Source organism: Pleurodeles waltl, chromosome 9 (genome assembly GCF_031143425.1).
Source record: "Pleurodeles waltl isolate 20211129_DDA chromosome 9, aPleWal1.hap1.20221129, whole genome shotgun sequence".
Lineage (NCBI taxonomy): Eukaryota > Metazoa > Chordata > Amphibia > Caudata > Salamandridae > Pleurodeles > Pleurodeles waltl.
In genome coordinates, this window is record NC_090448.1 from 961840245 (window position 1) to 961859156 (window position 18912).

At 41.0% G+C, this 18912-nt stretch overlaps 1 protein-coding gene across 2 annotated transcripts in view; it reads right to left on the minus strand.

Annotated features, from left to right (window-relative positions):
* The window catches only part of MOK (MOK protein kinase), a 401862-nt gene that overhangs the window by 147577 nt on the left and 235373 nt on the right, over nucleotides 1–18912 (minus strand). For both annotated transcript variants that reach the window (XM_069208354.1, XM_069208353.1), the window contains exon 7: nucleotides 3867–4045. In XM_069208354.1, coding sequence (XP_069064455.1) covers nucleotides 3867–4045 — 179 coding nt within the window. The remainder of the gene's footprint in view (nucleotides 1–3866; nucleotides 4046–18912) is intronic.

The window sequence follows — 18912 nt, forward strand, 5'->3', positions numbered from 1 at the left end:
AACCCGTGGAAACATTTGTGTTGGATTTGGATGTTTACAGTGCTTGCTGCTGCTTAGTAGATCCCTGGATTTGCCGAATTTCAGGTTTTAAAAAAACTTTTAATTGTACTTTCTCCGGTTTACAAGTACTGTGAGACATAGTCAATTAATAATGTACCTGACAGCCACCGGTATTGTTCAGCCCTTCTCGCATGTTCCTTATTGCTATTTCAAAAAGGGCTGCGCGCACCAGACACATCTGTCCCTCGTAACCTCTGGCTCCGCTCTGACATAAGCATTCTTCGCTACAGCACCTACTTGTGCCATCGCGCATAATCTATGCTTTCTTGCAAGGTCACACTACCTGATCCCATCAAGCCTTCATTTTGGAATATCTTTGCAATTTTTCGGGATTGAGCTTCTTGCCTACGAGCATTTACAGATAATAGAGAGTGCGCTGTGGCTAATTTCCAATAAAATATTAGGAAAATAGGAAATATTCCAATATGGAGAACTACAGTTACAGGTAAGTAGCTTATTTTCTTACTCCAGTATTGGAACTTTCATAGATTCACATGCTTGAATCAGAGTAGCAAGCAGTAATGAAGCACATTGTATAGCATTAATCCATATGTATACTTATTGATACACGCATACACACACATATATATATATATATATATATATATATATATATATATATAAAACTATATCTATACACCTTGGAACACACATATATCAGCAAAATCTTTAAAAGAAAAGATTACGTAGCAAAGAATAGCATATTAGGTAAACAATAAAGAAGATAATAGAACGTTACCCTAAACAGGTAAAACAATGAATATGAGAGCCGTAAAGGAAGAAACAAACCTATGCAATGTGTGCAAATTAAACTGGGCTGGCGGGAAAAAAGGAATAAAGAACTTACAGCAGCTCACCGTTACTGGAAAAGATGTTGCAACACCGCTTGTCCTACCACCATATCACCTTGCTGAGTCTCCTCCAAACAGTAATGCCTTGCTGAAGTATGCACAGACTTCCACGTGGCTGCCCTGCAGATGCCCTGAAAGGGCACTCCTGCAAAAAGTGCCATGGATGCAGCCATTTTTCTTGTAGAATGTGCACGTGCTGGATTCTGCAAAGGTTTACCTGCCGCTTTATGACAATAGTTAATAGCAGAGGCTATCCACCTCGCAATTCCTTGTTTAGATAAAGCTCGTCTCTTATGCGGAGCACCGAAAGCCACACAAAGTTGGTTAGATTGCCTAAACTGTTTAGTTCTGTCCAGGTAAAACTTCAGGCACCTCTGAACATCAATGTGTCGATGGATTAGGAAAGTATGATTTCAGTATCACCAGTTGGCTTATACGAAAATCGGATGGGACCTTAGGTATGAATTTTGGATTTATTCGCAAAATTACTCTATCTCTTTTGAATTGTAAGAAAGGATACTGGATAGTGAATGCCTGTATTTCGCCTACTCTTCTAGCTGAGAAGTAGAGAGACTTTCCAGGATAGGAACTTCATGTCCGCTTTGTGGATTGGCTCAAACCGTGGTTTCATTAATTGAGACAAGACCAAATTAAGGTTCCATGAAGGAGGTGGAGGCCATACCGGAGGAAAGGACTTGAATAGACCCTTAAGAAACAGTTTTATGACTCTCTCTGACCACAGAGGAGGCACGTTCTCCGTACGCCTATAATGGGAAATCCTTGCCAGGTGAACCTTAATCGAAGAAATCGCCAAACCCGATCTGGCCAGGAGTAGAAGATATGGTAGTATCTGCTGCGGTGATGAAGAAAAGGGATGCACTTGAACCTGAGCACACCAAGAGCAAAATCTCTCCCACTTTAAACAATAACATTTGTTGGTACGCTCAGGTACAGCTCTGGCAAGAATGGCTCTGCAATCCAAAGGTATATCTAGATGTGCAAACTCATGGTGTTCAGGAGCCAGGCTGTCAAGTGAAGTGAAGCTGGATCCGGGTGGAGAACTTGGCCCTCGTTCATCATAAGCAGGGAGGGTATAACTGGTAGAGGGATGCTGCGGCTCTGCGAGAGGTGAAGGAGTTCCATATACCAAAACTGACAAGGCCATGCCGGAGCAATCAGAAGGAGCTTGCAGCGTTCAATCTTGATCTTCGACAGAACTCTTGGAATCGGGGGAATGGGAGGAAAAGCGTAGGTATAAATTCTGGACCATGCCATGGAAAACACATTCCCCTAAGAGCCCCGATGCGGTAGAAAATCAACATATGTTGGTAAGTTGTAAATTCCAAAAGTAATATAGTTTTAGTAGATATGTTTTCAATGTAGTTTGAGTTGAGTATTGTTGATAAGGTGGATACTAAAACTGTAATTAAATTTCTGGATGGTGTATTTAGAAGAGAAGGATTTCCTGCAACCATTCGTTTTGATAATGGTGTGCAAATTAAATCTGTTGAGATGAATGATTATTTAAAAGCATCAGGTGTTAAGCTTAACTTTACTGCCCTTTATTATCCCAGCAGCAATGGCGTTGTGGAAAAGATCAACAGAATTATCAAGTGTTTTTTTACAACTTTCCAGTAAGGGCAATGTGTGCTGGGAAAGTGAGTTTAGGAAAATAATGTGGGCATATAGGGTGACTTGCCATGGTTCTTTAGGCAAGAGTACGTTCTCATTGATGAGAGGCAAAGTGCCTTACTCTAAGGTTAATCCAGGATGGATAAGGAGGAATGTAATGGAAGAGTGGGATGTCAATGAAGTGAGAAGGTGCATATGGGTTCTCAAAACAATAAATAAGGTGCATTATGATCCTAAACATGCAGTAAAAAATGAGAAATTGTGTGCTGGTCAATGGGTGCATGTGAAGAGTGCGAGGAAGGGCGCTAAAGGAGAAAGCAAATATAGTGAACCCAAAATGGTGGTGAAAGTGCTGAAAAACACTTGGTGCTGGAAGATGGTGAAATCTGGTATGAGTCGCATTGCACTTGCTGAAATGAAGAAAACAAGGGCAAAGCAAATAGAACTCCTTCTAGTAATTATTGGTGGACTGATCCCAGTGGTGTGCAGTCTGAAGTTGACTCCATTATAACTGGACATTGTCCAATTTCAGATGGTAATTCTGATTTTATTCAGGGGCCCGTTTATTCCAGTGTGGAACAGGAAAATACCTTCTGTTTGCAGAAAGCAAGAATGAGTATCAAAATGTAACTGAAGTAAGAACATCCCATGGAATAATTGTGAAGAAACCAAAATAAATTGATATATTTGAATGTGATTATCTTTTTTCTTTTCTTTCTAAAGGGGGGCTTTTTAAATTTATTGGGTTTTCTTGGGCATTTTAGGTTATGTGTGTCATTTTGTAGAATGTACCTTGTTCAACATTCTTAGTTCTATGTTTCTGAGTATATTTAGTTATGGCTGAAAAGTTAGGAGGCATTCCTGGCAAGGCGCTGCTATGCCAATGGATGCACTCCTCAAGTTGACAAATAAAGATTACAGCTCAACATTAAATGCGTTCTTCTTTCTTAACGCTACAAGAAACCACAAACAAAAATCAAATAAGAAACAAGCAAATTAGAGAGACAGTCAGGCCATCCAATGGTAAATAACATAAGGGCTGTAAGCTCACTGTAAATAACAAAATGTCTTGCAACAAGCAGAGTAGCCGCTGTCTTAGGTGAGACCTAAAAATATACCATGTGTAGAATACAGTCTGCACCTAGCACCCCAGTTATGACTGTAAAGGCTCAGTGAACACGTAGTGCTATGCTGCTGTGAATTGACACTATTTTAGGTCGTTGTTCGCGACTCGCTGATTAAGTGTGAATAACGCTAAGCCCGGCTCTACCAATACAAGTAATAAAAATACACAAAAATGTAAGTGACTTTCAAATACCATACCTTGTAATCTCGAAGAAGACACAACCAACACTCCACATATCCATTTTATAGCTGTAGTAGCCATCTGTGAGAAGACACTCGGGCGCTCGGTACCAGCGTGTTGAAATATATTCCGTGTACGGCTGCTTGGAATACACGCTCCTACAAGAGCCGAAGTCACCTAGTTTCAGAACATCTTGCTGTAAATATAAAACAATTTTGAATAAATGTGCATTTAACATGGACAAAAGGAGACTGAAAGTGCATGTATATTTAATCATCAAGTGATAACGTTTCAGAATTGATAGGGGTATCCAATGGAAGATGGCACAATTAATCTCCAAATCCCACTAGACGTCACCAAACAAAGGAACATTTTGGAATGTCTATTGCTGGTGATTCTTAGGGATGAAAAAACAGGATTGTCTCTACAATGGATGCCCACTTAAATTTTTTCTGAAAGGTATCCCAGATTAAGTGAAGCTTAGTTTCAAATAAGGAATTTATAGATATAAAGATGGTGTTCAGTAGGCACCACGATGTCATCTTTTCCGGTACTGCAAACAAATGAATATATTTCTTTGAAGTAATAATTACATTGGCAAGCAAAGAAAATCGCTACTATAGGAGCATGTAAGAGTTGTTTTTTCTTAAAATCAGACAGATTTCTGAGAAAAATAATTGAATCAGATGGAGCGATGAAGAGGGTAATAGGACGAACAATTATAATTTTTTGATGAACAATGTCAGAAGACAAGTGCTCTGAAAGCGCTGGACAATGACTATCATTGAGGGCATTTGAGCAGCCGGTCTCGCTCATGACTTCATGCTACACCCCTCCCCCTCAGCTCCCTCTACACCCCCCCCCAGCTCCCCACTCTGCCCATACATTGGAATAAGAACCTGAAATTAATATGCACGCATTAAAAGTAAGGCTCCCAGTTTTCCATTTTTACTGATTTTTATAGATAAATACAGACAGAAAACAATGTATTTCCTATCTGTATTTATTTTTAAATGCGGAAATATACAGAAAATTGTGCTTCTTGTGAGCCCCTATCCATGATGTTCTTGGTGAATTCCAAGCCAACAACTGAGCAGCTAGGCAACAAGGGGAGGGGAGTGTTGTGAGTGTGCGCGTGTGTGTGCATGAATGAATGTGAGTGTGCATGTGTGTGCATGTGTGTGCATAAATGAGTGTGCATGCGTACGTGTGTCTCATCCTCCCCCCTCCCTCCTAAAATTACCGGCCACCACTGTTTTTTATGTGCCGAGCGCCACAAACTACCTAAGTTCTCGAAGGGAGGTCCTTAGGTTGCCTTTTGTCAATATTACACTGCATCCAAGGGGCGTACGGACAAAACAAGGGCAGGTGTATATCTACACCCAATTGGTGCCGTGGGTCAGATGGGAGGGTCAAGGAAGGCCTAGTGTTGTCCTTGAATGTGCCCTTGAAAGCCAATAGCAGTTCTTTCCATCAGTCTGCAACAGGGTATTTCCTGAGGCCTCTTACCTCCTCCCTGGGAAGAGTCACAGCCTCAGAAAAGTGTGATGGAGTCCTGCCGAAGCTAAATCTGGGGATGGGAGGGGACCTTCCATTTCATTGTAATGCAATACCTAGATAGAAAAAGGACCAAGTTTAAGAACTTATACTTGGCCATGTGGGTTTTTGGGTGCTTGAAGAGACCTAGGATGGAGTATAAAAGGCTATGAGGATCAGCCTGGCCAATTATTAAAGCCAATAAGCTGGTGATGCCCCGTCCAGTAGGTGCTTACTAATGGGCAGTCCTAAAATATGTGTTTAATACCCAGCCCTGTGGTCTAGTATCTGGAGTTATTAGAACATGCTGAAGGGTAAATCCTATGTAGTCGCTCAGGAGTAAGTTACACCTTGTGAAGTATGTTGAATTGAATGAACAAGTTGAAATGAGTGAGTGTGTGGGTGCACTAGTATTTTCTCTCAAACCTTCTGAGCGAAGGCCCTGCACATGTCTGTCTCCCACCTTTCTCACAGATGCAGTAGTTTGACGCCGGTATGAGATTGCATCAACAACCGTATCGATCCAATGTAGTTGAAATCAACTTTCAACCATGCCGCATAATATGCAAAGCTTGTAATAAAAAGTATGTTGGGGATTCATCACTGGTAAAGATCCAAATGTAATGGAGAGCAAGGGAAGTTTCCTGTGGAAAATGCATTGTTCCATAACTCAACAAGGGCATCCAAAGGGATCCTGGTATCCTTCTGAAAGAGATCACAAATGACTGAATGTCAGAGCTCTCCCAATCTTCCTAAGCTCTTCTAGACATAGACTCCCAAATTGTGTTTTTTGAGGAAATCAACTTAGGCGCGCCCTTCAACACACTATTTCCACAATGAATATCTAGGGCTTCTTTCACCAAAGATGGCACATGACTGCTACTACTAAGTTCCACAAGGATCCAAAGATAATTAGAAAGATCACCTCAACCACAACTTATTGTGGTATGCTTCTTCATAGGTGAGCTACCAAGGTAGGTGAATACCACTCTGGCACACTCAAGCAAAAGTGTGAGTTCCTAGATAAGAAGTTGCTGGATGAAAGCAGGGATCAAGATGTATAATAAAAAAAATTGAGGGTATACCCTTACCGGATTTCTTTTATTCTGTGAGTGCCCTCTATACAATTAAAAACAAAGTTATGAATATTTGATGAAGGTCAAAGGTTCAACCATCCAAGAAATGTTGCCAACATGTTTCAACCGATTCCAAAAGCCCATAGGGTTCTGCAGCCTTTCTCAGGACTCCTACAATCCCTGCCTATTGTTTGCATTCTTTTCATGCATACCTATGAGGCATAAAGCTCTAATACTGGTCTTCACTCTTAATGATACACCCTAAGGTTTGGTAGTTCTAAGCCCGATGGTCAAGATGGGGGGCAATCTGCTGGAGCCACACATTCAGCAAGAGGTAGATGTCGTTGTCTCACCTAATCCTTCCAGCATCATTCTGTCCCTTACTTCCTTTTCTTCACAATTTACATCATTATGGGTTAACCTAGACTTTACTTTAGAGTTGGAAAGGGATGAATTCCAGATCTGGAGAGACCATATTTGTATCATGATGGATTTTGTCTTTAACAAGGGGCAAATTAAACTATTTAAAGCAATGAAAATGGAGTATAAACTGCTTGAATTAGAAAGGGGTGCTGCATCTACTTTACAAAAATGGTGTCATTAGAAACCTTACAGTTTTGAAAACTGGTTGCTGAAAGGAAACACATGGCACTGTCTCACCTCCGGCATTTATAAACTAGCTGTGTCTGTGACTCTTGTCACTAAAGTCCCATGGATTAGTAGGTGAAAGAGGGAAAAAAGTCAGAAACTTTCAGAGAAGTGTAGAACAAGTTCCTTACCTTCGGTAACGCCTTATCCGGTAAAGACTAAGGGCCTTATAATGACCTTGATGGAGGAGTTTCCTCCAACACAAATGTGACAGCTATCCTGTCTGCCATATTACGATCTCCATTGAATAAAGTGGGATCATATTATGGCAGACGGGATATCCACCACATTTGTGATGGAGGAAACCCCTCCATCAAGGCCGTAATAAGGCACTATATCTAGTTGCAGAATCCTTACTGTTGAATTTCTCCAGGCGCCAGACTGGATTCAAAAGATTTGTTATGAGCAGTACCCCTGCGTGCCCATAGGTGGCTTAGATCAGCTCCACGTCCAGTCTGCAGAGCTCTGGTGGCACGCAGTGCGACAATCTTTTCTGGCACCCCCCTGCACACCCATGACCTCCTCCTCAGATTTCCTCACTACCAGCCAGCAAAAGTGCCCCTCATCTTTCTACTGTATAGCCCTTCTCTCACATACATTTAATTTGTTTTATAGCGCTGGTAAAGGCTGGCTTTTGTAATTCATTCAGCTATCCATATAAAACGCAGATGTTTCATGCAGCAGGCGTATTAACCCCCTAATCTGCTTTACGGCAAGTCAAAACTGCTACTAGACAAAACTCTAATCCCTCTCTCTAGCAGGAACATTTATGACATGTTATCCTGACATTTTTATTGCTGTCTTAAAGCTGGACGCAGAAGGAACTCAGCAGCAGGTGCTTTTACAGTGTAAATTATTACTAAACAAAGCGCACCCCCATCCTTGAGGTCAGTGCCCTGCTGTCAAGCTAGCGCCAAGTGCGGCCGCACAAGTCGCACTGCCATAAAGCCAGTCCTGTGCACCTGTCATCAGCAACATCTGTGCCAGAAGTGATGTTGCAGAACCTATATAGGCACCATTCAAGTGTGTTGACATGAGTTTCTTTTCACAGCTTTCCATGCCAGAAGCGCAGGGTAATGAAGAACACTGACCACTGGTGTGTCAAAACTAAGGCCCTGAAATGGGTCACCCCTATTCCTAGAAATCTTTTCACAGCGTGGGAAGGATGGGTGGGTCGGAATGAAATCTGCAGCTAGATATAGTCTCTACCAGATAAGGCGTTATCGAAGGTAAGTAACTTGTTCATCTGATAGAGACTTCTAGCTGCCGGTTCCTTACCTTTTGAATAGATGGCCAAGCAATAACACCCCTGGAGGACGGTCTGTGAACCAATTTCAAATGAAGAAGTCCTGCAGGACCGAACAGGCAAAATGCCCATCGCTAAAGACCCCACTGTTTAGACAGTAATGATTAGTAAATGTGTGTGCAAAGATGCCCACGTTGCTGCCTGGCAGATGCCTAGGACCAGAAATCCATGAGCTAACGTTGTGGTCGCACCTTTAGCTCTTGTGGAAGGAGCTAGCAAACCCTCAGGAGGTTGCTTTTTGGCCATGGCGTAGCAGATCTTAATCCAGAATACAACCCAACAAGAGATGATTCGCTTCTGCACTGACCTTTCTTTGCACCCACACACCCCACGAAAAGTTGGTCATCCACCCAGAACTCTTGGATATGGTCAAGGTAGAACCATAACACTCTTTGGGGTCCAAAGAGTGGAGTCTCACCTCTTCCTTAGAAGGATGTGGAGGCGCATAAAAAGCAGTCAGGGTGATTGATTGGCCTACATGAAAGGGTCTAACCACTTTTGGTAGAAAAGAGACCCTTGGGCCAAGTACCGGCTTGTCTGGATATACAGAGAGGTAGAGCGGCTAAGATGATAAGGTCTCCAGCTCATTCACTCTACAGGCAGATTGCATTGCCACAATGAAGGCTGTTTTCAATGTGAGAAGCTTGAGGGGACAACTGTGGAGAGGCTCGAAGGGAGCACACATCAAGAAAGTTAAAACCAAATGAACATCCCCCTGGGGCATAATGAATGGGGAATGACGATATGGGTAACATCTTTAAGAAACCTATGTACAACAGGGGACTTGAACAATGAGGGTTGATTAGGCAACCATAAGGAGACAGAAATGGCAGCCAAATAGCCCTTAAGAGTGCCCAGAGCAGAACTCTGCTGAGCAAGAGAAAAAATGAAAAGCAAGACCTCAGAAAGAGGTGCAGAAAGGAGATCAACATATTTTTCTGTACACTGTACATAATGTTGTAGAAAGTTTGCTCTTTATATGCTATATCAAAGTGGAAAATATGCACAGAGTCCAGGGGTTCCCTTACTAGTGGACACTGGCTTGCTATAGCAATCCCACAGTGCTCTTTTAAGGGGTAGTGTGGCTGAGCAGCCTTAGGCTTTTCAAAGAGGAGTGTTAGATATCTGCAAATACACACACAGTCAATAAATGAGACACACAACTCAATCAGGAGATCCACACTAATTTATAAAAATGACAAGTATAATCATATATATTTAGCCACCAGAATCAATAAGATCAGGTAAGTACATAAAAAAAAATATATATACTTTCAGGTTTAAAAAGTAAACGCTTTATTTTTCATAAGCAGCAATGTTGCCCTATGAAAGAAAACAAGTACTGCATTCATGAATATTACAGAGACTTACAGGACCAATCTCCTGGACTTAAGGTGAGTATGGGACAAGGTCCAAGGCCACATCAACAGGTCACACCAGGCAGCACTGGGGCAACTGGGTGCAGAGGTGCAGGATAGTGTCGGGTGCTAACTGTTAGTCAACGGGGATTGGTCAGATAGAAAAGATGCTACAGGTTTGGACAAGGAGTCCAGTCGAGGAGAACCAACAGGTGGGTTTAAGTCTTTAGATGCTCGGAATGTGGTGACACCTTAGGTCCTCTTCTCTACGGGCCAGGGGCGAAAGATGCAAAGATGTCCTGAGGCGTCAGATTTTCTCCACCGGGAGTATTTGTGGTTGAAGGGGGCTGCAGGCAGAGGCTGCAGGTGGTGTTGGGTAGTCCACAGTGGGCAAGTCCAAAGTGAGCTCTTTTTCTGAAGGGCTGGGGGACCATGTTGACACCATTGGCACACTTCAACTCAGGCTAGGCAGAACGGTGCAGCGGTGTTTTCCAGTGCTGGGTTGTTGTAGTACGGAGTCCTCTCAGGTCTCTTGGGTGCCTGCAAGATGCAAGGAAGCAGCTCCGCTGCTATACTGGAGTTCCTGGGTCTTTGTTGAAGGCAGGCTGTCCTCCCAGGCTTTTAGAGGCACAGCAGGTTGCCGGACGAGTTGACTTTGGAGCAAATCAACAGGAATAGCAGACAGGCCAGCAGTCCTTTTAGACTGACCCAAGATTCTTGCAGTACCTTTCTAAGTATTCTAGGTTTACTTTACTGGCAGATGAATTTATCATATGCTGATTGCCACTGGTACATATCTTGTTTGGATATCATTACTGGCAAAGCCTAGAGAAATCTTAGGACGGTTCATCTTCAGGTTGGGGATTTTTCCCATCCAAGATATAAACATTGGTTCCTATCTAACCAGGCCACTATTTATTTCTCTTATAGGGTAGGTAGTTTGCTTTGTATGATCCTTGAAGTGTTGCCGTCGGTGTAATCTGTTCCAGTTCAAAGGACACTTTACGTCTGAGGACTGGCTGGCCTGCATTCATATGAGAAATATCCAAGCATTCTCTTCCTTCATCCACTGTTCTTATCAACCTTGTTTATCATCAACTGTGCACATCAGTGCGATGGGATAAACCCATTTATATTCAATCTGTCTGTTCCTAAATTCCACTGTGACTTCTGCGCAGGATTTCCTACTTGCCAATGTCGCTTGATAAACATCTGCGTTTAACTGCATTGTATATTCATTGAGTACCATGGGGGCCTGCTAGCGAGCAGCACAAAGAATTCTGGGCCAGCTGTAGCAAGCAGTTTTGCCCATTCTGTGTCTATGGGAAAATGTGTTCATACATATGGCCCTCTATCCCTAATTTCAGATGATGCGACTTTAGCTAATATATCTCCTGGCTGTGAGTCCTGTTCTGAGAGAGAAGGACCCGTTCTGTGCGCTCTTCTACCCCTGTTTTTGGTACTGCTTCCTCTCCAAGAAAAGTCCCAATTTTTATGGAAACAAAAAAGTCTCCACATCTCGACTATACCTTTGCATACAGCAGCTCTTTTCGAAGGAGGTCTGCTTTTTATAGTAATTATCTTAGTTCAACTATTCCACAGTTGAGTCCCAGGCACAGTAAAGGGACGTATCTATTTTTCAGTCTCCAATGTTCTTAATTTTTTTTATTTAAAACAGTGATGCCATTTAGGATTTTTTTTTTCTAGCTACCGCCCTAAAAACGTTGTCCACATTATCAACCACATTTGAAAATGATCTAGTAATGAGAAAAGTGCCATGAACGGTAACAAGATAAACAAGTAGGGAGTTTGGATGACCAAACAAAGCAAGAAAGCTGGCTGAACAAATGGAAGAAGTGAGCTGACAACAGACGCATCAATGTGGAATAAGGAAAGTGACAGAGTCTGAAACATATGAAGAGGGTTTATTTTTTTTCCAAAGAAAAACACGTGTTTTTGTAGCCAGAGTGCTGATTGACTTAAGACCCAGAAGAACTTAGAGGGAGGCAACAGACCTCTGTGTCGTCTGAGAGGCAAGGCTGGCTGGGGCCAGTGAGGTGAAGGCAACTTGTGAAATAGAACAATAACTTTGGATGAATTTTGTTGTGTACCAGAAAAGATATAGATAAGTCTTAGTTATTTCCCTAATTAATTCCCAAGCTTTGAGAAGGGATGAATGCACATGTGAGCAGTCTCTTGAGTTGACCATTTAGCAAGTACAACACAGATTTGTTTTCTTCCGGCATTTTAAGCATGTGGCAGTCTGATTTGTTTGAAAACAATCAGGCAAATGGGGACATCCTCGGTAACAATGAGTGCCCCATGATTCGCTGGATACTGTTGCCTTGGGGCTCAAGATATTATTGCTCCTGTTCTCAGGGATCTCTCCACACAAGCAGATTCCTAGTCAAGCATCCCAGCTGTCAGAGGATGTGGCTGGAAGCCACGAAAGATGGCTGCTGCTCTTTGGAGCTCCGTGTGGCTTCTGCACTTCACCGAAAGGAAGAGACATCTTTCCTCTGACCGGACCGTATTTTATGTCAAGCTGTGAACCGGAGCTCTGCAGGAGCCAGAACATACCTTCATCTTCGATAATAATGGATTTTCAAAGGTATTTCTAAGCCAGAAAACCAGGCATGCTTCACCAGCAGATTTGTGCCTGAGATCATTTACGCTCGACGACATAAAAGGCTACTCTCAAAGGGCTCACTTTAATCCGTCAGCACTGGGTGTCGCTGTCATTTATCATTTTACAGCCTCAATGGTGTTTAATTTTCAGCATGTATAAACACATTTTTCTTCATTTGTGACAGTTTTCAATAATTAAGAAACATTGCTCAAATTGTTATCTTTTTTTCTTTTCTCAAGCACACCAACTGTTGCCTTTCATAGTTAATCGCCTGCATCTTATTTTGCAAGAGTCATTCTGTACTGTTCCTCCATAACATGGTAAATGCCTTAAAGGATTTTTGTTTTGTGAACTTAAGCCCAATTGAGATTACTTACTTTTTCTTCTCTGAATGACAAACTCTCACTTTCATGCAATGAATTCTCAGCATATAGGAACCATCAGCCATAAGTATTTCTCATTGTGTGGCACTCACAATGTTTCTCCATTACCACTTTCAGACTTTATAGGGAAATCCTGCAAAGGGCAAGCTATTAACAAAACCTCTTCCAAGGCTATTTCTGTACGCATACATAATATTCAAATCACTAAGCCAAACTCGTCAAAATCGATGCTGCATCAGACTTCTTAAAGGGATGTACTTCCTCCACTCAACATATAGGTACTATACCACGAAATCTACAAATAACTCTTCTGTCAAAAGGCCAACAAAGGATCTGGACTCCCCTGACAAATCCCCAACTCATTTGACTTTAGAAGATGTAATGGAGGAATTAAGAACCTTAAGACCATTTATGATTGACACAAATGCTTCACTCCAGCGTATTGAGGAGAAATGGTCTTTCAATGAGCAACTTATCTCAACATTGGAGCAGAGAATGAGTCATTTCAAAGACATGTGTCCTACTACTTCCCATAATAGTAAAGATATTACTTAACTCAGATGCCTTACAAAAACTTGGAGAACAGGAAAAGAAGGAATAATCTCGATCTTTGTAGTATACCGGAGGGTTCAGAAGGATCCGATATGATTGCATTTCTACCGTCAGCGATACCCTGGATCCTACATCTTCCATCATCTACTCTTCTGTCTATTCAACAAACGCATTGTCTAGGTCCTTGACCTTCATCTGGCATCAATGCTCGCCCCACAGGAATCATCATTCTTTTTCTCCAGTTCACCGAATTGCCACATCTTCTCTCTGTTGTTAAGAAAGTGGGCTCTCTTCATTGGTCAGGTCACAAGGTGTTTTACATACAAGATGTCTCTCCTACCACAGCAGGTCACCGAAAACAATTTTTAGACCTCCATTCTCAACTAAAATCCACAAATATTCGATATGGCTTTCTATATCCATGCCTCTTTAAAAGACAAATCCTACTCTTTTGAAGAACCTGCAGAATTACAAACTATTTTACACCAACACAAAACAGAAGTCATGGATATAGGTCTATCCCCTATCACGTAACAATATCAAAACTTTCATGCTCTCAGAGTTGTTTATAGATTTATGTTTAGATTCAAAGACATTTATTATGTTTAAAATTATATTAACTATTGTTCAGCTCCGTTTTTGGTGATATGTTAGTTTTACTATGTGCATCTTAATGCCCATTATAAACTGTGTCCTCAATGTTCCATTTACCCATGTCCACTTAGGACCCCATTGTGGATAACCTGTATCGTCTCCCTCACATGTCTTGCTTATTGCATCCCCTGTGCAATTCCTCATCTGTTCAGTGGTAAGTCCAGTCCTTATCTCTTAGTTTCAGATCTTCAGAATGTGTGAATATTTGTTTTGTTAGTCTTCTTTTGAATCTGCTTTCCATCACTCTCTTTGTTTTCTTTTTACTCATAACCTCACATATATCTTCTCTTTATCTCACCACCTTCATATCAAAGTTGCGTTGCCTGTCTTTCTTTAGTGTTCTGCTGTCCCCATTCCTTATGGGCAGCCTCTTGACTTCTTTCTCTCCTTCAGAATACCTGGACACTGTCCTTGTTATGTCATACTTACAAACATCCTGTTTTCGGAGGATTCATATCTCCATCTTTCTCTTTCCATTTATCTTTATCTCTTTTTGTTTAATTTTGCTTTTATTTGTTTTAAAAGTTTTCTTAGGCCTTATATTTGAATTGATTCAGAGATTGTACATGCTTAATCCAGGTGATGCAACTCAGAACAATCACATGGAATGTTAAGAGGCTTAAAAACCCCATTAAGCGGAAGCGTGTTTAACGCATTTAGCTTGTTTCAAATGTCATATAGCTTTACTACAAGAAACGCATCTCAGTGACTTGGAGTCTGCCAAACTTAAAAGAAGGTGGGAAGGTGGGCTCTTCTCACCCCCCATGTCACAAAAACTGAGTTATCATACTGTGCCACAAATCCCTTCACCTTACTATTCACTCCCAACATCATGATGCAGAGGGTAGATGGATATTAGTTAACCTCACAATCAACGGCACAGCTTTCATCTTACTGAATATATATGGTCCAAACTCACCCAGATCCCAATTTCTGGAAGAATTTATCACGTCATAACTGAGCATGCATCAGATAATCGTTTATTGGGAGGATACTTCAATAAAGTCTCTGATCGCTTCCTTGACAGATGTTCCAACTCACGCTTTGTTCCCAATGCCTCACACAAAGCTTTCAGATCTCTCATTTTCCATCACTCACTTTCTGATTCATGGTTGTTATACAATCCTGACCAACTAGAATATTCATTTTACTCTCCCACTCACCATTCTCAATCCAGATTGTATTGTATTTTCTTTAGCAAAAGTCTAAAGCAACATTTAGTTAATTCGGAGACGGGATCTATTCTAATCTCAGCTGATGCTCCAGTTTTCACTGATTTTGACATAATTCCAACAGAACCAACAAATCCTCTTGGAGATTTAATAATTCACTCCTTTCAGGTAACACCTTTCTTAGATCTTATACCAGCTTTGTCAATTAATTTTTTCAGTTTAATGACAATGATGAAACATCATTCCAGATTGTTTGGGATGCTTTTAAAAGCAGCTTCAAAAGGATTCATTATTAGCTACTCATTCAAAAAATAAAGTAGCTCACCAAAATTCTATGTAGATACTGACCCATAATTTCTCAAACATGAGTACTACACCAGCAAGAACAACAAACCAGGTTCTTTATGCCTTAGTCAACACTAAGCTCCAGTTCAATAAATGTACAACTGAGCTTGATACACTTCTCAAAATCAATGCAAGAAATTATGGTGGAAAAAATAAAGCAGATGCACTTCTCGTTCATTATCTTAAATGCAGAAAAGAAAAACGTCAATTAAATCTATCACTAACTAAAATGGAGAAAAGCTGTTCAGAGATCATGATAGCGCAGAGTGTTTTGTTCCAGACAGCATTCCATCAGAGGAAGCACTTATCTCTTATTTTGCTAATTTAAAAAATCAAAAACCATGCCACACACTAACTTATCTACACTAGAACAACCACTTTTATTTGAAGAAATACAATCTGCACTCATATCTCTTCCAAAAGGTAAAGCGCCCGGCCCCGCTGGCTTAACAATAGAATTTGATCTTTATTTTGCTCAGTTTCTCCTTCCCAAACTCTTTAGACTTTTCACCTATTTCATTAGCTCAAAGTGCGCTCTAGGATCCTTCCTAAGAGCCAATATTTGCTTGATTCCTAAGAAAGACCATAACCCAACTCACTGCAAAAATTATAGACCAATCTCTCTGATTAATACGGATTGTAAGAATTTTGCCAAGGCACTAGTTCTTCGTTTACCTCCTCTTATGCCCAGCCATTTCGATGTTCACCAATCTGGCTTCATTCCAATTATAAATGTCGCAGATAACTAGTAACTTTTTAAATATCATTAACAAAGTGTCAACACCAGGACAGTGCGAGCTCTACGGGCAACATAATGCAAAATGACAAACCATATGCAATGTAATAATTCATGCATTGTGTGCCGATATTGCATATTAACTTTTTGCATTGCAGGTATTTATCTTGAAATGTCATTAATGCTGTTTGCAATGTAATGTTCATTTTCAAGCCTTTCCTGCAGCCTGGCTGGATGTGGCATGTGGACGGGGCTTGGGTCTATTTAAGGAACCCAGCCCAGCTCCATGTGCTCACTATTCAGAGGTCCCGGTGCAGAGCAGCAGCATTTTCCAGGGCTCCTGTTCCGGAGGCCTACTTGGACATTTCCTGGCCCTGTCCTCATTATCTTGCTGATCTTCAAGCAGGGCAGTAAGGCGGAGTTCGGGATAGACCTCGACTCCGTTTTCTAGAAACATTTGAGTTTTTGGCTTTGTGATTTACAGCGTGTGCTATTTACTCTTGGCACTTAATCCTTGCAGTTCGGATCGGCATAGTGTGCGATCATTTCAAGGCATTTGAATCTTGATGGTTGAATCGGCAACAGTGTGCCCGATTCATTCTTGGCAATTAACCCTTGCAGTTCAGATCGGCAGAGTGCGCGATCAATTCAAGGCTTTTGTATCTTGATGGTTGAATCGGCAGCAGTGTGCGCGATTCATTCTTGGCAATTAACCCTTGCAGTTCAGATCGGCAGAGCGCGTGATCATTCCAGGTTCTTGAGACTTGATGCTCAGTCTGACAATAAGGTGCGCAATAATTTCTGGGCAACTGAATCTTGGAACTTAGATCAAATAGAGTGTGATCTTTCTAGACAAACAAGTTTAGTCAGAATGCCAATTCTACAGTATCATTCATGAATCCAATAGCAGTTAATTTTTTGGGAACAAATGTATTCATTGATTCTTGCTGTGATGTAATTACTATTCTAAGGATTACCTTGAGAAAGTTCAATGTTCAGATTATATGATTATAAAAAGGTCATGTTATTGAAAAGTTCTTGATCTCTCATGTTATTAGAGCATAAAGAATTAAAACAAAGTTCATGAAGATTAATGTGAATGACTTTGCTATTGTGTTCTTAACTCTTGCTTCCACAGGTCTCCTTCCCCGCTGTTCCCAACCTAAAACCCATCCCCCGCTTGGCCATTCTTTAACTCTGTGCTATGATAGCTAGTAGAGTTTGGAGCTGCCAAGAGGTGGACATATTGGGAACAGGCACAAACTCCGAGGATCCGGTCTCGCTGACACAAAGCACATAAGATACATGAATCATTACCAGCACTGTCTCTAAATGCAGAAAAAGCATTTGATAGGGTGGGCCGGGATTTTTTAATGAGGGCTTTACAATGGCATTGAAGAGGCCCTAATTTTCTCCGCCTAACCCCATTACTGTATTCCTCTCCTAAATCCTCGATTCTAGTAAATGGCATCAGATCCCCCTATTTTCTTCTTCAAAGAGGAACACGTCAAGGCTTACCTTTACCCCCCTTATTATTTGTTTTAGCATTGGAACCTTTCCTTCACCAATGGCAATTCTGAAGTGTTTACAGGTTTTAAATGTAATAAGGCCCATATCAAATTTACTGCCTACGCAGATTATATCCTTTTATTCATGTCACGTCCTGAGAGCTCTCTCCCTACTTTTCTCCAGAAACCTAACCTCTACTCTGCAGTATCCGGATATAAACTAAACATGGACAAAACAGAGGTATTACTGCTTAATAAATATTACACAAAAGCTATTTTTGATGATGCAACACTATCAAAATGATGTGTCTTCCTATTATTAAATTGTATCTCATGATGCTACCTATTTGTATACCCAAACGTTTCTTTGGTTCAATTTACAAAATACTTTCTAAATTTTTATGGCTTGACAAATCTCCTCTAATCTCTCTTTCAAAGTTAAAATTACCTAAATCTTTAGGAGGTGTTAATTTTCCTATTTCTTGAATTATCACAAAGCTTTTGGCATTAAGCAGTTACAACCCTATTTATCTACAATGAATGATGCTCCACAGAAACTCTGGTTCACACTGGAACAAGCCATGATAACACCCTTCTCACATAAACACATTCTTTTTTATGACAAACCCTCCCAAATATTGGTTACCTAACACTGTTTCTCAAGCTTGCACTCTTCTGAAACCTTATTATGTTACATCCCTTTCTGCTTCAGACCAATCTGTTAATAGCCCAATCTGGTATAATACATTCATCAAACGAAATGGAAGGACTTTGACTGGAAGGCGTGGACAAATAAAGGTATCATCCTCATCTCTGAAATCTACCAATCTGAATCTACACTTCCTTTCTCTCAATGATCCTATTCGTCCAATCTTCCACCTACTATGCAAGCTCAGTATCAATAACTTTGTATTCTGATTCAACAAGTAATTAATACATTTTTCTTTAATACTCCCTTTTCCTCCAGCTCACCCCCACATCCACTGGCAGATTCCACTCACTCTAAAGCTGCACACATATATATATATATAAACGTCTGATTCAACCTGATTTGATTAGATCTAACACCCTCACCGAGACACTATGGGAAACAGACTTTGGTCCCTCCTGGTCAACCCCTGTCTAGAATAGAATTTGGAATACAATTCACTCCACAGCAC